At 40.2% G+C, this 22,023-nt stretch overlaps 3 protein-coding genes across 5 annotated transcripts; 2 read left to right on the forward strand and 1 right to left on the reverse strand.

The window, feature by feature from the left end:
- Positions 1 to 322: 322 nt before the first annotated feature.
- Mcm10 (minichromosome maintenance 10 homolog) lies at positions 323 to 3,149 on the forward strand. 2 transcript variants are annotated; one of them, XM_065864374.2, is made up of 3 exons: positions 323 to 1,603; positions 1,668 to 2,863; positions 2,942 to 3,149. In XM_065864374.2, the coding sequence occupies exons 1-2, from the start codon at positions 442 to 444 to the stop codon at positions 2,834 to 2,836; spliced, it is 2,331 nt and encodes a 776-aa protein (XP_065720446.2). In that variant the 5' UTR covers positions 323 to 441; the 3' UTR covers positions 2,837 to 2,863; positions 2,942 to 3,149. The 2 variants fall into 2 exon arrangements, with proteins under 2 accessions (XP_065720446.2, XP_016924463.3); XM_017068974.4 differs by having other exon boundaries at positions 1,668 to 3,149.
- Positions 2,941 to 21,736, reverse strand: Ret (Ret oncogene). 2 transcript variants are annotated; one of them, XM_017070932.4, is made up of 7 exons: positions 21,595 to 21,736; positions 17,484 to 17,786; positions 8,532 to 9,301; positions 6,662 to 6,827; positions 4,859 to 6,570; positions 4,662 to 4,802; positions 2,941 to 4,607 (listed from the first exon to the last, which is right to left on the reverse strand). In XM_017070932.4, exons 2-7 carry the CDS (start codon positions 17,551 to 17,553, stop codon positions 3,759 to 3,761), a joined length of 3,708 nt encoding a protein of 1,235 aa, XP_016926421.3. In that variant the 5' UTR covers positions 17,554 to 17,786; positions 21,595 to 21,736; the 3' UTR covers positions 2,941 to 3,758. The 2 variants fall into 2 exon arrangements, with proteins under 2 accessions (XP_016926421.3, XP_070852069.1); XM_070995968.1 differs by lacking the exon at positions 21,595 to 21,736 and having other exon boundaries at positions 17,484 to 17,884.
- On the forward strand, positions 11,600 to 12,141 carry LOC108007299 (transcription initiation factor IIA subunit 2-2-like). The gene is made up of 2 exons (XM_017070944.3): positions 11,600 to 11,778; positions 11,853 to 12,141. The coding sequence occupies exons 1-2, from the start codon at positions 11,707 to 11,709 to the stop codon at positions 12,084 to 12,086; spliced, it is 306 nt and encodes a 101-aa protein (XP_016926433.3). The 5' UTR covers positions 11,600 to 11,706; the 3' UTR covers positions 12,087 to 12,141.
- Positions 21,737 to 22,023: the final 287 nt, after the last annotated feature.

The following is a 22,023-nucleotide window of genomic DNA, read 5'->3' on the forward strand; positions in this document are numbered from 1 at the left end:
GTGTCATTTCAATCAGATTTTTATAATAGCTAATTTAATAATTAAATGCATATACTGTTGTGATATTTTCTTAAAAAGTAAGTACTGAAATAAATGGATAGTACTTTAAGAAAATTAAATTTAGCAAACCTAATTACAGGGTAATACTGTTGAAATTATACCTTTAAACATAGCTTGATTTTAATTCTTACATATTATAGAAAAAATTTGTACAACAAATAAATGCTGTAAAATACTATCGCTTCAAACTCAAAATAAAGTTCTGCAATATGCCACCTCCAAACGGTCAGTGTTGGATAACAGCCACAATAAACACTTTTATTAATTACACACTTACGGTCACACTAAGCCCGCCAAAAGTGATTTGTTTTTCCGCTCATTTGGAAAACTCGACGGGAAAACCAAGGAAACACGTGAAAATCTCAAGAAAAACTGGATGAAATGAGTCCCGCAAATAAATCCCAGACAGACATCAGTATCGACGATGAAGAGGAAGTACTGGCGCTGGAAAAACTGCTGGGCGAAGCGGAAAACGTTAATGTCGATTCTGCAAAATCGGAGAAACCAAAACCCACTTTGGCCAATGCAGTGCCAAAGCTGCGGGAAGACAGTAGCTTCGCCGATGCGTTCACCTTCGAGAAGACCGTGAAACCCGCCAAGCAGGAGAAGAGCGCGATCAGTAAAGAACCAGAGCTGGATTCATCCGACGATGAGGAGGTCAAGAACTTCCTGGAACGCAAGTACAACGAGTACGGCAGTGATATAAACCAGAACCTGAAGCAGCAACGGCAGAATGCCCACGAGTCAAAGGTGGCCCGGGAGGTGGATAAGGAGCTAAAAAAGACCACCCAAATGGTCACTTCCACGCCGCAGCCTCTCAAAAATCCGCACAATCCTATCAAGCGCCAGTCGACAGTGAGCAGCACGTTCCAAAGGCCTCCGTCAGCTGCCGCCGCCGTGGCATCCACATCCCAGCCAAGTGCTCCCGTCTCCGCTGTTTACACGGATCCCGTCTTTGGACTGCGCATGATTAACCCCCTGATCTCCAGCTCACTGCTCCAGGAGCGCATGGCGGGCAGAAAAGCGGTGCCCTTCTCCGGCGTTGCCTTCCACATCGAGCGAGGTGATCTGGCCAAAGATTGGGTCATTGCCGGCGCTCTGGTTTCCAAGAATCCTGTTAAGACTACCAAGAAGGGGGATCCATACTCAACGTGGAAGCTATCCGATCTCCGAGGCGAGGTCAAAACAATCTCACTTTTTCTCTTCAATGAAGCCCACAAGTCCCTGTGGAAAACAGCGGAGGGCTTGTGTCTGGCTGTCTTGAATCCAACAATTTTTGAGAGGAGAGCGGGTAGCTCCGATGTGGCCTGTCTAACCATTGATAGCTCCCAGAAAGTCATGATCCTGGGCCAGTCCAAAGATCTGGGCACATGTCGGGCTACCAAGAAGAATGGAGACAAGTGCACTTCGGTGGTTAATCTAACCGACTGCGACTATTGCATCTTCCATGTGAAGCAGGAATATGGAAAGATGTCCCGGCGTTCGGAACTCCAATCGGCGACAGCAGGTCGTGGTATCAATGAGCTGAGGAACAAGGTTTTGGGTAAGAGGCTTTAAAGTCCTAACACATGATCATAATTCTAGTCACTCAAACACTTTATTTTTAGGCAAAAACGAGGTCTTCTATGGCGGACAAACCTTTACTGCAGTTCCCGCGAAAAAAAGTGCAAAGCTGATCTCCAAGGAACGCGATCGTCTGAGCTCGCTGGCTGGCTATGATGTTTCGCCCTTTGCACATACCGTTGATCACGCCTCTAAGCCCAAAACAGCCGAGGCCCCTATAATTCCATATGCCGAGCGAGGTGGTCCTGTTTCCCGTTTGGCTGGTGGTGTGGAGGCTTCTAGGAAACAAAGGGTCCAGGATCTGGAGCGATTGCGAAAGCTTAAAGCGGAAAATGAGCGTTTTGAGAAGGAAAAGCTGGCCCAGGGTCATGTTTTAGGCAGTGAAAAGAAAAAAGAACCCGAAACAGCCACACCCACTGGCAGCATGCCCACTACACCTGTGCCAGACAAATTCAAGAATCGCGGCTTCTCCTTTGATGCTAGTCTGACGCCCAAACTTTCTGGTGGTGAAAACATTTCGTTGGATATCAATATAGGAGCTCGTCAGGCTCAAAGTGCCAAGCTGAGAGCAGCCGCCCTGCTAAAGAAGAAACCCCTGGAGAAGATCAATCCCAATTCAACAAGAGGCACTGAAAGTGGCAAGAGAAGAGCCATTGATGAGCTTCACGACAAGTTCGCCAGCAGCGCCAAGCGCCAGAAAATGGAAGAAGATGACCGCGAACAGATGCGCAAATCTAGAATAGAGAAAATTATGGCGGCCACCTCTTCCCACACAAATCTCGTAGAGATGCGAGAGCGTGAGGCGCAGGAGGAGTACTTCAACAAGCTAGAACGCAAGGAGGCTATGGAAGAAAAGATGCTGGGCACCTATAAGATGCCCTGCAAGGCTGTCATCTGCCAGGTGTGCAAGTACACAGCCTTCTCCGCCTCCGATCGCTGCAAGGAGGAGAAGCACCCTTTGAAGGTGGTCGATGCAGAAAAGCGGTTCTTCCAGTGCAAGGACTGCGGAAATCGCACAGCCACAGTTTTTAAGTTGCCCAAGCAGAGCTGTAAGAATTGCAAGGGCTCGCGATGGGAAAGGACGGCTATGATCAGGGAGAAGAAGGTCCTGACTGGCAGGGAAACCCTGTCCGTTAGAGGAGACGAGGAAACCTTCATTGGCAGCCTGGCCGGCAGTGCTAATCTCAACTTGCTGGTACCCGACGAAGAGTAAAAACAGGAACACTTCGCTCGTTTTTTGGTTTGTTTAATTATATATTTTTAGTTTAGGTATATTTAAAATTTAAATAGCATATGCAGTACATACAAATATTTACAGTCCTCTGGTTGATCGCTATTTGGCTTATAAAAAGGAAGATAAATAAGTACAAAGGTTCCGATACCTAAAGATTTAAGTGCCTGTGAGATTGTTAGTGCCGCTTTTATATAGAGATGTACCAGGTGTACTCGCTGATTTTGCATGAATGTTAATATTATGGTTGTATGACTTATGACTTAAATAAATGGAATCTTATATTATGACTGAACATTACTATGGAATGTGTAACAATGTTTAGAAATTATGAATCACACTAGCTTATCCTAGCAAAATTGTACAATTTTAAAATAAATAATTATAGAAACTTTTATCTTTATAAATTCTAAATAATTTGTTTTACAATTTTTATATAACTCTGAATACAGAGAAGCCTTTAGCACATAGGCATATTCTTAAAAGCACAAGTATACAATTTAAAAATGTATATTTCTAAAAAGTGAAGAAACTTTGGAAAAAGTTTGTACAAAACACATGGTTCTTTTCAAATCCTTTATGGCATGTTTTAAGTCCGGACTGCTTATAAAAGTGTTATCCGAAACTGTTTGTTTTTTATTGGAATGTATCGCCGATAGAACTAAGTTTGTCTTTGGCTAAGTAAATTCTTTTATAAATGCATGGGAGTATTCGAATGCGAATTCGGTTCTTTTACAATCCATATTTGGCATCAGCATAAAGCTAAGAGACTAAATGTTAAACTAAAACTAATCAACAAACAGTTTGAACTGAAAAACAGGCGCAGATGAGGGACAAGAACTCGGAACTCAGTTGTTAGGGGGGAAACTATACATAGATGGGTAAGGCAATCGTAACATGGAGTTTAGACAGCATCCTCGGCTTGCTGCCCTGGAATCGCCTCCGCCGTTTCCTTGAGATTCAGCAAACTAGAGAAGCGAAACGAGATGGTCTTGGAGAGATGCTTCTCAAACTCCCTGCTGTCCAGGTTGTCTGGGATGAGACTCTTGTTGGTCATATCCAGATAGGAGCGACCCCTCTTCACAGGAACGGAATAGTGTGGCAATGAGGTGGCCGCTGGAGACCCATTGGTCATGTTGCTGTAACTTGGAGTGCAACTGGATTTTCTAATATTCAAGGGGAATCTCAAATCGTTTTCGTATCGCAGAACCTGCTCCTTGGCGGTGGCATCGATCAGAGGTCGTGGGAGATCGTAACCAGGCGGGGCCGTCGAAGTCACTGGCACCTCTTCCTCCGACTGATCGTAACTGGTGCCCTGGTCATGGATGTCATAGGCTATCTTGGGTGGTGACCAAAGGTGTTGCAACGAATCCGGTTCACCGAATTCCGTCGTCATTAAGGCCGACTCGTCACCACAATAAAGCGGATTGGAAACGGCATTCGTCTCCAGATCTATGTACTTGGCATTGTTGCCCAATAGCTTCTCGAACTCTGAAGCCAGGAATTTAAAGGAGGGTCTGCCATTTGGCTCATCTGACCAGCAGGTGCGAACTATGGAGTAAACAGCCTCCGAACAATTTTCCGGTCTGTCCATGCGGTAACCCGTCTTCAACAGAGACCACAGGTTCTGTGGAGCAATGCCAGGATATGGAGAGGCTCCCAGGGTGATAAGTTCCCAGCAGAGAACGCCAAAGGACCACACATCCGACTTGCTGGTATATACATGGTCCGCCAGAGATTCAGGAGCCATCCACTGGAAGTTGGGGAAATAAATTTATGCCCTTTATAGGGTATGGTATCAGCTTACCTTGACGGGAACACGATCTCGAGATCTTTTCAAATAGGCATCGTCTTCGTAAACATCTCGGGTTAGTCCAAAATCGGAGATCTTGCATATCTTGCCATCTGCCAAAAGTACATTTCTAGCGGCCAAATCGCGATGAACCAACTGAAAAAAGGGGATTTCAATATTTAACTGGTTTAAGTTTTTACCAAAAAACCCACCTTAAGTTCCGTGAGGTAGGCCATGCCCTTACAGATCTGCCAGGCGAAGGTAAGAACCATCTTTACATTGACCGGCTCCACTCCATCTGCAAAATCCACGCCGGCGCACTCGATCTTCCGGCTGAGGCGAAGATAGCTTCTCAACGAACCATATCGGGCATACTCGATGATCAGGAGAGGAGCCTCCGAGGAGGTGCAAGCGCCCAGCAACTTAATCACATTGGGATGGGACACCTCCTGCAGAAGCTGGAACTCCGAGAGCAGTGCCATGTACTCCACGGAATTGGCGCCCTTCTTCAGCATCTTCACAGCCACGGTGGTTATTCCCGGCAGACCAGCGATCTCTGTGGCGTAGCCCTTCAGAACCTGACCAAATTCACCCTCTCCCAAGACCGTATCCAATTGCAGCTTGTCCCTGGGAAACTCCCACTTGGCATCGCCACTTTCGAACTTGAAGCCACTTTGCAGCGGCATCAGGGCGAGATCTCCATCTCCCGATTCCGGAAGAGCCTGTTTGTCAGATGGGGTCATTGATTGCTTACCCAGGCGACGTTGGAGCATCTTCCGCTGGACAATTAGCAGGCAGAGGAGCAGGAGAACGAAGACCAGAGGACAACTGATCACGAAGAACATGCAGGAGCGATCGCACTCGAAGCCAGCCACATTTAGGACACCCATGAGCAGAGGATCCTGAAGGGATTGATCGGTCGCAGTACCTTTCCGTCCGCCCAGCAGCGGTTCCGCCTCCGTTTCGTTCTTCCGCTTGCGGGGCTTCTTAATCCTAGGCTCCTCGTCCAACGGAGCACACGAGCACTTGCCATTATCCTCGCATATGCATGTGCCCGAGGCACTGTAGATACCCTTTTTATTCTCATTACTCGAATGGGGACCCATTATTTTGCTAGCTGGCGTGCAATCCTGCGGACAGGCCATGGGATGCAGTTCTTCCAAGGGATCGCACACATGATCGGGACAATATCGGGACTCGGGTACGCAGGATCCATATCTAGTACTGAACATCGCCGAATTGGTTCCTCTCCACTGACAAGATCCGCCGCCAGTTGCCAAGCCACAAAATCGATTGCACTGCGATTGGAATTTAACCTGGGCACAAGATTGTGACCGAGATTTGATCTTCAGTTCGCAGCTGGTGTTCTCGGGTCTACCATGAACCAAATGGACATTGATCACTCGAACATGCGAGAGACGTTGCTGATCTATCCAGGTGACATTCAGGAAGTATATGGTTTCAGGCGCCTCCTCCAAAGCCTGTGTATTATTCACAAAGACAATACCCGAAGTCGAGGTAATGCCAAATGCTCCAATTTTATCTTCTACAATATTAAATCGTATAGAACGGGACCTCATTAGTTCCAGAAAATTTTCCGGCTGGACTACCCGATAATAGGAAGCTGCGGTCCGGTATACGGAAACGTCCTTTTCGTACTCCACGGTCAAGGGAGCCAGGGACCTGCCTGAAGAATCCCCATTGAAATCTTCACCCTCAAAGATTCGATGCTGACGTGAGCGGAGGGGCAGAGCTTGGGGCAATTCTTGGTCGGTTTCGTGAAGATTACTCAGGTCTATATGGAAACAAATATAGGCCGTGGCTGACAGGGCTTCGTTATGCGTTTCAATGGTCAGATCCCGAGCTTCCAGCGAAACGCAGTAGGGGGTTTCCCGAAAAACGCCACTCCGGGAGAATCGAAGTTCTGGTTGGGAGATAATGAATTAAGTTTGTGGGTTTAATATCTCTAATATCGAAAGGGCTATCTTATAGAGCGTCAAGATTATAGTACTCACGACAACTGACGATGGTATGTGGCCTGCCCGTGTGATCCGCCTCGTAGGCGTGGCAATCCGGCCGGAACAGTCCATTGGAGTCATTATGCACGGCATAGACCAGGTGAGCATTTGCCGCCAGCGTATCCTTGTCCACGTAGATGATTTTCTTCCCCGCCTCCTCGTCCTGTGGGTATACATATACAAAAAATGCGAGGGGTATGAATTAACAGGTAGCTTCATTAGCATTTACTGACCAGCGCTAATTAAATTCCACTTGGCACCCCCTTGGCAAATTGCAGCACTGCCCTCCAAGGATGCGCTCTTGGTGATTAGCATTTCAATTCGTGCACAAGGTCAGGCTGGGGTTTCAGATCCTCGGAGACCTGACATTTTCCTACGAGGTGGGTGGTGTCTTCACCCTAACCCTCATCCCGAAACCCTTTTAATGGATCCCAGGGGCTGCGACATTAGCAAGGTGTCTTCCCCTGGACTTAGGCTTAAGCTGGAGTGGTGGCTTTTGTTAAGGTAGGAAGGACACCACATTTGAATAATAAGTGGGTTGGAGTTTCCATTTGACGAATATAACATTGTGTTAGGAACAACTGAAGGTTGTGGAAAGAATATATAGTTTTGGGTGTGCAAATCTTTTGGGAGAACTGCTGCGTTGGTGGCTTTTAATTAGGAAAAAATGTTACTCCATTTTTAGTACCCGCAGTATTTGTATTATTTGTTTTTAAGAAGTACCTGAATAAATAAATATTACTGATATTACTTCCAAGTGTTGCGATACAAATTATATATCATTAAAATCCGAATACTCATGAGAAGAAATATTAGTAGCGGTATAAAAACCTTTGTTCCTTATGTTCCTGTCTTACTTCTCTAAATAAACCCCTAAAATTACCTGGACCTGAGCATGTCTTTCATTTAGTTGACCCATCCGATTTGCACCTCAGCCACACCTCGTCACACCAAAACTTTTGTTACTTTTTATTATGGGACATGTCGCGAGCAATTTCCTCGAAATAAAATAAAATGTACATTATTTAAATGCAGAGCCACCTACAGCAATTTGTAATGGCAGGACTTTAGTGCAGAACCAATTACTCCAGTCGGAGGGAGGAGATCGCACTATCTGCACCTGAACTGACACACTTTGCAGATCCTTGGGGATAGGCTTGGCTTGTTTCGAACACGACAACATAATTTACTTTTGTGGCAACTTTAAGGGACTCTGACTGCGGGCTTCAATTCGCGCTGAAGTCACTTGACGTTCCCATTCCGGTTCCTTTTGGCTTTCCCTTACTGTCTGTCATGCTCCAATCATAAAAGCCCATAAACGTTACGCGTTTTTAATGGCAACATATGAAACGGAATGGGGGGAGTTTGGGAAAGAAGTCGCGGAAGTGGCCAACTTTATCTATCTACCCCAAAAGGACCTTTGCAACCAGACGTGGTAATGGCCAAATAATGGCAGGGTGACCGGGCTTGAGTCCTTCGATACACTTAAAAATACTTAATAAATGGGAATCTGAGAAATCCCTATAGGTTTACAAATTATTTATATGGGTGTCAAAAAGTATGCAATGAATAATGAAGCGTCATCTTTAAGCAATTATCCATCGAAAAATGTTGTTGCATACTTTTAGACATTGTAAACATTGTAGGGTTCTTTAAAAAATAAATGTTGGTTAGTTTTTTTAAGTGTAGCTGACTTGGTTGCGTGTTTAGGGGGCGTTCATCATGGGTGAATTCAATAAGCCCGCACCCAGTGAGCGGCCAGACAGCCGGCAGACGAATAGTCTGGGCAGGGTCTGGTTGAGATGCCTCTACCCCTGAAATCCTCTCCTTTGTAAGTCCCCCAACCCCCTGGAATTCCAGAACTCACCGCTTGAAAGTAGGGCTGCTCCAGGTAGAACTCAAATCTCGAATCGCTCTCCTGCAATTTGGGTCCGTTGTCATTGCGATCGAGTAACTTAATATCGAAGCTGCGCGAGAATTTCCTCTGATCACGGGTGGATAATTTAATCGTACAGGTAATTCGGGCCTGCAGCTGTCCCGCCTTGGCATTCAGGCCATTAAGTTCATCATGATCTAGGGGTTGTCGGGTGTACAGGCGGTTTTGCTTCAGAACGAAGTGAGAACTGCCGGCGTTCAAGGAGTAATCCAGAGATACATGACACAGATACTTGGCGGCCCGGGAATTAAGGGACCCGATAAGTACGGGTTCGAAGGAATCCCTACGCCGATATTGACCCTGCGATTCGGCTATACTGTATTCAGCACTTCTCCAGAAGCAAATGTGCTCCAGTTCCGAGCAGTAATCCTCCAGGGATTGGGGTGTGACCTCCAACGTGAGATGCGACACGGGCAGCAGTTCATGATCAGGTTGATCCCTGGGAAAGGCGGTCACCACATACTTGACACTCGAATTTGGTGCGTTATAATCCGTGCGCATATATATCTCGCCGGAGGAACTATTTATCCGCAGCAGGGGATTGTCCTCTAGGCTGTACAAGTAATCACTGGCCAACCGGTTGCTCTCCATTCGCAGCACTTGGAACTGGGCCAGCGGAATCTTTGAGAAGATGCTCTCCGACTCCTCGTTGATGGGTAGATTGAATTTCACCGATGTGGTGGGAAAATAAACATCAACGGCTGCAAAGGAAAAGAGGGTGGAAAAATCTAGTTAATGTGGATGGCGTCATGTGGAATCTAGATGATAGGGTGGAGTTCATTGTTTGGGATGCTGCCACAAGTGGTTGACCACAATTGACCCACTCAGGGGAAGTGGGTTTTCAACTCCATTTGCGGATTAATATTCATTTTCTCGACTATTTACTATGGGCTTGAAGTATTGAATATATTGTACTTGGAGATGTTGGAAAATACAATCAATTTGTATATTAATTTTTCCGTAAGTAATGGTTTGCTTGAAGTATTTTATATAATTTTCCTCAATGTCCTTTTTATTTTTATGTTTAGGCTAACACCTCTAACCACTGTTTCACCCCGAATAAAATATAATCCCCGAGGGTTGCTATCACTCTTTGGCTTTATTTACCCATCATCCACATCACTAAAGGGACACACGCTGACAGTCGTCATCAAATCCAATCAAATGAATTCATTTAATAAGCTCACGTTGACCCTAATAGTGCTGGCCATAACTATAACTCCCAATCCAACCTAACTCCCAAATTGAACAGGGCGTATGCGTAATTTGATAAGAGCTCCAACCTAATGACACCCGATTGTTGTGGTCGTGTGTTTGCATACGAGTCAAAGTCCAGTACAAGCCATAAATAAATATAATACCGATATTAGTTATTAGCATATGGGTTATCAAAATGACGCCTACACCCTCGTCCTTTCCCTTTCATAACTCCCCTCATTGTTATTATCCCCATTGAAGTTAAAGTGTCGGCGTCATCGAGTTGCGTATTGATTTTGTGATAACAAAATAGTTATTGTTAGCCGGAAAAAAATACAACCCCAGGCATAATTGGTTACAAATTTTCCTCGCCCTTCGTCTATGATTTCCTGCCCCCAAATTTATACCACAATATTTGGAGCAAACATGGGGCGAATCCAAAAGACTCATGTAATGCTATGGGTGTAAATAGTTTGGCGTATCGTGTTGAACAAACAAAAATTAAATGCATTGAACTTTAAGCGATTTATTTGTGGGGTAAAACAAATTGGATTTAGCTTTGATTATAATTTGGAAATAAGTGGAATTTAAGCTTATCAAGATTTAAGTGATCTGAATAACCGCATTTTGGGGTGAATTGGATTGCTTTAATGCGACAAGCATTGAAATTTTGAGTATACTTTTTGAAATACATCTCAAGACGCATATATTTGCATAAAGATCCTTAAAAATCAAACATTTCTTTCGTTTCTATCCCAATATCGCTTTTTACCAACATCCAAATAATAAAATATATTTCCGTTTTTATTGTGTTTTATAAAACAAGTTCCTTACACTCCAATCAAGAAGCTTTCAAAAAATGAAGAGAAGTCCCTACACTAAATTAAAGTGCGGGAAATGCAAATAGCTGGAATAAATGAATAAAAAAGCCGCTAATTGGATGCCCACAAAACAGGCGGTGTTACCTTTACTAAATGCCTGTCATAATTATGCCCTAGCTTTCGAGAGGTAACCAAACATAGACCCACCAAAACGAGGGGGAAACTTTTTTCCTGGTTTCTCCTGCAATCGCAATCCGAAGCAATGGTGGGAAAATAGCTCCTTTATAGGGCCTCTGGCGTATAGTACAAACATTATAAATAATAAAATGTGTTCATTACAATTGCTGACGCCCAGGCATGCGAAAAATGCTGATAAAATATGCAGATGAGGGAAGTTTGAGTTGAATATGTGTGCTCACTCCAACATGCGCGCATTTATAATGACATTTTAAATGCGTGTCCTTGGCGCCCAACGTGGTGCTTTCGAAGCAAGGACCCACCCACAAAAAATATATTAATGCTGTCAGCGTTCCTAATGAAATATGAGGGGTTTTCTAACGGGATTATACCATCCCCAACTCCGCTGATTCCTGCCAAATGATGGCGCCAGTGGTGTTTATGGATGGAGGGATTTTCCCATATTTTAGTGCCAACTGCTTGACTTTACAAGAAATCCGAAAAGGAAAATATGCGTTAAAAGAACTAAACGATCCTGGTTCACACTTATAAACTTAGCTTAAGCTTGAAGTCATATAATTATTTTTATACTGGGAACATATTTGTATGGAGAGATATTAAGTTATAGATGAGTAATCCTGGAAAAATATAGGACAAAGAAGATTACATTTTTCTTAAACAGCAGGCTATCGATTTCCACTGTTGGGGCTAACAGTCCCCAATAATCGATATCTTGCGCTTAACAGCTCCTTTTAATATATCGTACAGTTTGTAGGTGCCTTTTTATGTGTCAAATGTGAATGACTTTCAAAAATTCGATTCTTTGCGGAACATCGGCTGCGCATGCGTACTTTTTTCCCCCGAACTACTGTCTTGGTTGATACGGATTTGCTGAAAATTCCAATTTTACAATGAACTACCAGCTTTACAGGGCATCCACCTTGGGCACTACGCTTCAGGCGACTTTGGATGAAATGGTGAACGTAAGTTTTTCCACGGCATACATGAACCTTAAGAATTCTATCCTAAGTCTGTGTCTTGTAATCGTATATTTCAGGGCAACCTTTTATCCAATGATTTAGCTCATAAGGTTTTACTAAAATACGACAAGAGCATCAGCGCAGCTTTGAGCAAGCGAGTCAAGAACAAAATGCAATTTAAGGCCGAACAATTGTTAAACTTTAGATTCTGCGACAACGTGTGGACCTTGCTCCTTAAGAATGTGGAGTTCAGCGAGGGACCGCAGGTTTTGAAGGTGGATTTGGTCAAAATTGTGGCCTGCTTGGGGTAAAGCCAATAAAAACTGTTTAAAATTGCGACACTGAAGACTAAAGTATATTATTTCTTTGGCCTCATATGGAAAATTAAACAACAATTTTAAACGGAGATTCTATGTAGATTTTTGTGGTTAAGGAGCAGAGTTTGGAGTTTGGGCATACATATATTTAACAGACACTTCTTGTAAATAGCAATACAAGTGAATTTTCAGCTTTATACAACATTTAAACCGTTAAACGACCTAAAATCACAGGACCTTAATGCAACAATCTTTAAATAATTTCCTACAACTGATTTCTTGTTGTCGTTGCAATCAGTTCTCAAATAAAACTCAACTTGACCTCATCGATTCCCGAGAGAGCTTAGCTCTAAGACCATTTAATTTGGTGCTTGAAAAAAGAATACCCCAACCACCCACAAAAGGCTGACCAAAAGTCAACAACCGTTAAAACGAAAATAGCGACAAAAAGGGCAGGACAAAAAAAAAGAGCGTAAACAGGGAAGGACTAAGACTATTAGGTTATCTATTAGGTGGACAATTAAAAAGCCAACAAATGGCGCATTAAAAACAGGATAAAACATGGCCTTAAAATTGAGGGAGGAACTGGAAAACTCGGCAGAACATTTCTGGGGTGACTGGACTCGCTGGGAGTTGATACTTGTACACTTTAAAAAAATATCAAGGAAATGGGTCATAGAATAGACGATTTCTAAGATTAAAGATTTAGGAAATATGGAGATAGAATATCTGGTATAACCAAGTTTATATCTTTGTGCTTATATTTATTATTAGTTGCCTAACTAGGACTTAAGCTAACAGTAGTATTTCTTAAGAAATAGTGTAAGTAGTATTATAGTAAAAAGTAGTATCAAGGAAATGGGTAATAGAATCAGACTATTTCTAAGATTAAAGATTTGGGAAATATGGAGATAGAATAACTGGTAAACCCAAAATTATATCTTTGTGTTTATATTTATTATTAGTTGCCTAACTAGGACTAAAGCTAACAGTATTATTTCTTAAAATTAAAATAGTATCATTTATTTTATTTTAGTCTTAAGAAATAGTGTTAGTGGTATTATAGTATAAAGTAGTATTTCTTAATACTAAAATAATATGATTTATTTTATTTTAACTTTAAGAAATACTACTTTCTACACATTTATTGTTCTAATGTTCTATGACTAATTTCTCTCTCTGTATAAGAACTGCTAATGACAGCACTGTCAACAATTGATGGGCGGCGACTCGGATCCCGACACGGCCATTAGGTGGGCCCGTGTACCTGAACTTGGTGGCCACTGGCCAGGTGAAATGGAGACTCCAAATGAGGTGCGGCACCGGGATGAAATGTCAACTAGTTTCGCATAAACTAATTAATCTGCCCGAATTAATTGACTTTGCATCGAATTGGGTCGACATGTTGTTTGCCTGTTTGATTAGTTGCAACTACCAACGTGCTGGAGTTTATTGGCCTTGTTTTTCCTTTTTTTTTTAGTCGGCACTCCGGGATGCGGATGACTCATTGGGGTGTGCGAAAAAATTTGTGTGTTTCCAGCATCCGGGGACTCATATTATGCTTGTCTACTGCTGCGTAATGAAAACTTTGTCTTTGTCAGGGTTTTTAGTTATTCCTCCTGTAACGCTGCTTTTCGCCCATTCTTTTCCCTGTTGCATTGTTATTTTCATTACTCATACGTCGCGTATGCCAGACGTGCTTTTCTGTTTTCCTTGGCACTGACTGCATTTGTCTGTTGCCGTGGCTTTTTCCTGCTGCAAATGTTGGCATTGGCCAATCTCTGGCCCTGGTTATTGTTCGGATTCGCATTATTAAATCCATTCCACTCCTGTCTTTTTACTTTCACTCGATCGAAGTGTGTAGACAAAGTGTCTTCAGTGTTTTTCTATTTCCTGTCCATGAAATTTTCTCTGTGCCGGAGCCAAGGCAAATTAAATTGAAAGCAAGTTCAGCTTAAATGAAAGTCTCTAATACTCTATACTATTTACATATACATATAAAAATATATATATTTTATAGCCCATTTGCTATTAACTAATATCGGAATTATACTTAACAATGAAAGTTTCTAGTACTCTATTTTTTGTTATATTTAAAAATTATAATTATTAATTAAAAAATATATGTTTTTACATTAATTATTAATTATTCTTATATTCGCAGTAATTTAATGACAGTTGACAAAAAAATGTTAATAAAAGTTTAATGGTACTTTCTAAAAAAAGGAAACAGAACATAATCTTATTGATTAAATAGTTAATCCATTTTTAAGTATTTACCTTTTCATGGCAATGTTAAAGTTTTTTAAATACTTTTCTAAAGTACATGCATATTATTAACCTTGATATAGTTTTTAAAAGGGAGGGTATCTCTACCAGCTAGAAACAAATAGTTCTTATTGATTTAAATGTAATTTTCATTCAAGTTTTTCTTTTTCTAGTCTGGCACAAAGAAGTGCACAGTCATGGTAGTTGGGAGATTGAGAAAAGTAAAGGAAATTACAGAATAATCGCAGACTACAAGTCACCAGGCGAACTTCAAAGACTGTGTCTTTGGCATTGACTGAGGGGTGACACTCCCGTTCAGACAACTAAGACCACATCCAGAAATAACTGGCTCTCGACGGTGATCGATGGGCGGGCTCTCTAATTGTTGCCTGTCGTCAAATGAAAAGCATTTGTCAAAGTCATGAACCTCCTAAAAAATTATGCTAATTACGGCTAATTCGGCTAATTAATATGAGCAACAATTAGTCAACTTGGGTTGTAAACTATAATATAGATGTTATTCTAGGAAACCTAAATAAGGCAGTCACTAAACTACTTCTAACTATTAAAAATATGTACAAGAACAGTATTGCAAATATTAATACGAATTGAAGTATAATTTTGAAATACCTTTAAACTATTAACAACCCCTTATAAAAATATTTAATTTATTCAAGAGCAATACACTTTATTTATCTTGCAATAGCTGTATTTTCCAAAAGGAAATCGAACGCATAAAAAAAGAAACCCAATAAATAAATGCAGATTTCAGACTCCCACTTAAAGGGACTGAATGGGAGTACATTATAAACCCAATAACTACTGCTGAATCATGCTATTTCTGGGATCTGAACCTGGGTGCGACAAATGGACAGACAGTGGCAGACACAGATCCCATAACTGAGAATGGATTTCGTTTTGTTATTATTTTGTTATGCAAAGTACTCTATGGTAGAAGACAGCGGACCAACCTTGAGTGTCTGATAAATGTGTCAAGCTCGCTCATAAATCTAGCCAAAGTGTGTGCAAAATATGAAATACTTTGCAAAAGTTTTGTGGCAGGCGAAGTGTTTTGAGATTTGTCATAAAAATGGTTATATTTAAAGAGGAAATTGGCTTAAACGAGTTTAAAGTTACGGTTCATTTTTCTTTGACGACTCAGATCCAATACTTTTACATACAATTCATATACAAATAATTAGTTGACTCTCCTTACAGTACCAAAAGCAATTACTAAATAGAAAAAGAAACAGACCACTACAATAAAACTATTTACAGCTCAAGTTGTCTTGGTAAAATCGAAGGCTTAAAGTACTTCTATATAATTTTCCTAATTTAATAAATAGCTTGAGGCAAGTTTATATCTTTTTCGAAATAACTTGAAGTCAGTTATTAAACAAAACGCTTTAATTGGAGTCATGAAACAGCCGGAGGCCACTAAAAAGTTCGCAGAGTGCGAAAACATACTACGGACAACAAAACGTACGGGGGCACACACCTATTGACTTAATTGATTGCACATAAATTCATGAATTTCTGGCGGGGAAGGGGCCAAAGACATCTGGCGGCCACTTCGACACCTTTAACCCGAGTGACTGATTGACCGATGAAGGAGTCACCATATCATATGAGGTGCATTCAACTTGACGGGGACAAAGTACAGGGCCTGAAATGGAACCTCTGAGTGTCAGCTGGGCTGAAATAAAGCAATGGGTAGTCATCCCCCGAAAAATTTGATATGTCTTCCCAGCGTGATGAAATAATTTTTTGGGCGTGTGCTGGCCAGGCACGTCATACACTTAGAAACATACGGCTATATAACAAATCAAAAAAAATTAAATCGGTGTTTTTTAAGGACTATTTTATGAATAAATGGATTACTGACATAAAAAAAGACAATGGTTTAAAAAAAACATTTAAATAAGTAATATATAAATAACATATAATATATTTTATCTTTACAGCTTATGATGCATTTTTGTTTCATACTCTATATTAAGGTATTTCATATACCATATTTTAACAATCTTGAATAAAATACTATAACTCAACATACATTTAATTTAGAAAGCATGTGACATAATCTATTCAATATGTATGAAAAGTACTAAGCCTGTTAAAGATTTAAGGTTTATTAAACCTTAATGAGGACTGAAAAGAGTGTTCTGCGGAATGACAAAATTTTGTTTTTGTTAAACACATTTCTAAAGTTTGTAAATATTTTTTTCAGTTCCAGACATTGATGGAACGCCCCCGGGGATTTTGTCGGTAGCCCAGTCCATCACCGTCAGTCAGTCGCTTGCAAAGCCAAATGGTAAAAGCCAGGCCCACATATCGCTTACCAACTTGTCAAAACGTCAGTTCACACCTGTGGCAGTTGAATGAAAAAAATCCGTATGGGTCGCATAGAACGCACCGGACTTATAATTAAGAGCTAAGCAGTGCATCATAAACCACATAAAAGAGCACCGAGCCGAGTTTACCCCACCTTAAAGAGGTCATAAAGGGGGTTCGCACTTTATTGCTCCGTATCTTCGGTTGCATTCCCACGGCGCGAATGTTTGAGTTTAAGTTATCTGTGGGATTTGTTCGCTGCCACTCGATGCAAATTAGTGTAATTGCTTTTTATGAGCTCTCTATTTGTTAAAGAACTAGGTGGAAAGGGGTTAATGGGCGTTCTTAACGACTGATAAGTCGATCGGATATGTACTGATTTTAATACCCCCATTAATGATACAATTGGATTTGTTTCACAGAAAAAGCTTACAAGTTCTGTTATAAGACCTATATAGGTAAATTAATCCGCCGTATTTTTTTTTGCAAATTTTTTTTGAACAGCTGGAGATTGAAAAGTAATTATAAATTTGTTTATGTTATAAAAAAGTAGCTTGCATTTAAGAAGAATTTATTTAATTAATTTTTCGTACTTCAAGTATCACTATTACATTCTTTTTAGACCCCTGAAATGCCATATAAAATACTCTGGATGGTTAAGCAACATAAATTCAAATTGAAATGGCCATGTGATCAAACATTGTATCAAGAAATTACCCAACCCACCATGTTGTATGTGATGAATTTTTGGCTTTTTTGTCATCTTTTAATTGTTTGTTTCTTACTTACCCGCACATTTGTTCAGTTGTTGTGTGACAATTGTGAGCAGCGTCACAATAATAATAATAAAAGACTCCATCGTAGCTACTTTTGTTGCAAAAAGTCAGATATAACTCGGCAAATAGTCGCTCACTTGTATACGCACATTACATATTTACACTTTTTAATGGGTTTTCACTGCAAATTGTCTCTTATTTTGTTTGTTTTTATTTTTCCCAATTGTCTTTTATATACATATGTTTTTTTGTGTTGGTCTTCTTTTTCAATGATGTTGGCAATTAGCCACGTACGAATCGTCCACGAACTTAATTACTTTTGATCACAAATTGATAGCATTTATCAATTAATGTGCGAAAAGCAGAGCAGGAAGCATGAAAAAAGAACAATGAGTTTCGGAGATATAAAGACCACGAACATTAATAGATTTTTGTTTTTGCTGCAGTACCATTATTTCCAGAAAAAACCGAAGTTAATATACCCTAGTATATGTATTTTTACTTTAAAAAGAGGCCAATCCTTTGAATTTTGTGATATATTTTCCCTAAAGTTTGTGTGAATTGGCAAACACTAAGTAATAATATCAACAAAATAAAAACTAATGGATACCCCCCGGAAGAGTATGAATATTAATTATTATTATCGATAGCGGCGCCCACGCTCGCATTTGTCATTTAATCAATCTAATTTATCATTTGCCTAATTCCACTCAAAATTCTCGAGTGCCGCGGGGTTTACGAATTCTGATTATTGCAATTCAAAATGAGTTTCGATTTTGTTTTCTATTTTGGGCAATACATTTTTATTGATATTGTTATTAAATGGTCTTTGACTGCTATTTTTGGCCAGCGCCAGGTAGAAGCTTATGGTATCTGATTTGTTCTGTTTTGTTTTCTATTTTTTACCGCATACTTTTCGATTAGACGTTTTTAGAAGGTTCTAAGGCCAAACCCCTATGGGTGTCTCTTTTTTTTGGTCTTGTTGTTATTAATCGAAATTTTTGCCAATTCATTATGCCGAATCGCTTTCGGTTGGCTCAATTGGTTTTTAAATGGAATAATTTAATTAAAAATTTGGAAGGAAAATATGTTTGCTGTCTTAGGGGATTACTTCACTCTTTGTTTGGTTGCCCTATTCTAAAAGTTTATAGGTATTCGAAAGCATTTTGAGTTTTTAAATGATTTACATGATGTATGATTTTATGTATTTTAAAGTGTTAGTAACAAGTTTTTATAAGCTAATTTGTAAACTTTCAGGCCAATCTCAAAGCAAGTGGAAAAATGAAAAACAAAACATAGACAGCTACATTTATGTAGTGAACCCAAACTAACGAATTCTAAGCACCTACCAAGGCAAACACTCGAAGAGGACGTGCCATGAAAAGAGCAAAAAAAGGTGGAAGTACGTGTACTCTACCTCTGCAGTACCCACTCTATAGAGTAGGTACTCCACTCCGCAGTGTGTGGTATCCAGCGGTGCACGGCAGGTGTGATAAAAAGAACCCGAAAGATACAATTGCGGCGTGAATTACCCGCTGGCCAGGGGAATGGCAATGGAAGATAGCACGCATAATTCAAACGAGCCCCAAAGTCAAACAACGTGATAAGCAATTCACGAACACTGGGCGAAAATTACAGCTTAATTTTAGCGTATAAGTATTGATGAAATGTCCCAAAATGGTATTAAAAAACTATAAGTGGAGTTCCTAACTGAAAACTTATATGATTTCTCTACTCTCGCCTTATTCTAAGAGTTTCCTAGGATTATTTTTGGTATATTTTCTTTATTTTAAGCCCTGGAAAATATAATTACATACCTAACATGGAAGTTACAACAGCTTTTTAAAGTATAAATATTGATGTTTGGTCCCAAAATGGTATTGAAAAACTTGAACTGGAGTTCCTAACTGAAAACTTAAATGATTTCTATACTGATATATATATACTGATATTTCTATACGGATATTCTTTTTAACTTAAGTCCTGAAAAACATAATTACATACCTTACATGGAAATTACCACTACATTTTAAAGTACCAATATTGATGTTAGGTCCCAAAATGGCATTGAATAACTTTAACTGCAGTTCCTAACTGAAAACCTACATGATTTTTATACTCTCAACTTGTTATAAGAGTTTAGTGTACCAATTTATGAGATATTTTTGGATATATAATATTTTTTGCTTTTTACCATTTTTTCTTGTTCTGTTTAAATTGTATTCATGTCTTTACCACTATTTTTCACGGTGCCTTCAAAGACCGACTGACAGACTGGCAGTCCAAGTGTCTGCTGTCTACTTTTCGTCTGTGGGCCTCTTCAGCACCTGAGCACTTTAAAGTTCAAATCTTTTGACACACTGGGAGCTCAGTTGGCGGATGCTAATGACACACGACTGACACAAAGAGGCTTTGCAGCAGACACACAGAAATTCAGAAAGACATTCACTGGGAGCCAACCGGTTGCCAATTTGAGAGAGCTTCAAAGGCCCGGGCCCATGGCGTTTCCCCCATTAAAGGTTATGCGACCCAGGCGATCCGGGCGCACTTTTAAGGTGCGTCTCCCAAAGGCCATATAGCCGTCCTGTTGCGCCAAAAATGGCAATTGCCATATAAAACTTATTCGAAAGCGGCAACTAACGAACGACCGACGACCGCAAGAGTCAAAGTACGACTGTGGAGGTTCTTCAGTGTCAGTGACTGCCCCCGACTGTTTTTTAATATCACTGCGACAAATAAAGGTTCTAAGATTGATAACCGAAAATATAGTTAACTAACTATAATAATAAAAAAAATCAATAATCTGATTTTTCCTAAATTTTGGTACGTTATAGTAGCTAATAGAGGTATCTACCTACAAGAAAATATTATTCCATTCTATTATAAAAAAAAACAATTTAAAAAGTTTTAATGAAATTGGTATGAAATGAAATTATATCTTGTTATCGTAATGGATCATTCTTGAGCAAAGAACTTAATATCAAAATTGGCCAAACACTTTTTGGCTCAGTGCACCCGTCTTGTTAGTTGTCTCTGTTATTTTTTTTCGTTCACAGACATCGGCGAATTGGAAAAGAATGCGAGTGTAGCATCAATAATTTTGGCCTGGGAGCTTAGAGTTCTTGTTTGGTTTCCACGAAAAAGGGTTCAGGAATGCCAGCCGCTGTCAAGGTGGCGTATGCGTGATGTTCTCATTGAACCAGAACAAACACAAATGGCAAATATCAAACAAACTCTAATTGATCTCATTGTTTGAGTTCTAACACCTGATCGCTTGTAGAAGCATTTGTAATATGCAAATTAATATCTTGACTGGCATTTGCATATGTTCACAATTAATCTTCTGTCACCTAGGTAATTAAAAAGAAATATTTTTTAATTAAACTCACATTTTACAGCTTGTCTGAGGTGAATAATTATTAACATTTTAATAAGCTTTCCAACTGTGCCAATGAAAAGCTCGTAAAGCCATAAACTCTGACATTCTTATATTGATGAATTGCATGGGTACAACGATTAGTTGATTTTATATAACTGGTAATTAAATTTGTTAAAAGCCACTAACAGCATATTAAAATGTCGTTAAATTTAAAAAGCCCTTGGAAAATACATAATACTAGGTTTTCTCAACATAAACTAATAACTACTATTTTTAATATTTTTATTGCAAAAGATGTGGCTTTGCACAGGTAATTCTATGAACACCTGCAATTATTTATTTGTGTTTCTAATTGGCCGTCTTCAATTTCGAAATATTGAAATATTTCCCTCAATAAACTGCAATTTTGTAGTCACAAATTGTGTAAAGTAATCCAACCCAGACACGCATGGCTAAATCACAATTATCCGTTGCCAATCTACACGATTTTCTGTATTGAGTTGTCAGTGCCAGTCGAAGTGAGGATATTGGCTGCATTTGGAAAATCCAAATCTGGAAAATCTGACCATAATTCGCAAATAAATTTTTAGCGTTCGCTACATAGGTAAACACGATCTTGATTTTCGTAGACACGATTTATGGATGTCTTGCAGCTGCTGCCTCAGCTTTTCGCAGACTCCTTAATTGTCTGCCTCGACTTGGCAATTATTTATGGGACAGTTTAACAAGGTAATTAATTAGCCACCTTTTCTCGCGACTTTGGCCAGCTTTTCCGCGGAAACACTCTTGGATTTGTGGGAAATCGCTGAGCTGACAAAAACCACTGAGCTAACGAACTACCGAACCGTTTCGCACGAGCTCCGTTCGAAAAATGAAACTGAAACCGGCAGCCGGTAACTCCAAAGCCGCAGAAACCCACAAATTCGTACAGAAAACTTGTGCTAACGAAGTCGCTTCGTGTTGGTTAGCCGATGTTTCCACGATGACGACGGCATGGAAACACCCTCGTCGAATTTTCCATTTTCCGCTGCACTACTGGGCTATCGGAACCCCTGAACACCGTCATCATACCATCATCTAATGGAGTATATGAGATAATCAGCTGTGCATGTTCCACTGCTGTGTGTTTTTATTTACCTTTGGAAACATGATCTCATATCAAGCACTTTCCTTG

Source organism: Drosophila suzukii, chromosome 2L (genome assembly GCF_043229965.1).
Source record: "Drosophila suzukii chromosome 2L, CBGP_Dsuzu_IsoJpt1.0, whole genome shotgun sequence".
NCBI classification, from domain to species: domain Eukaryota; kingdom Metazoa; phylum Arthropoda; class Insecta; order Diptera; family Drosophilidae; genus Drosophila; species Drosophila suzukii.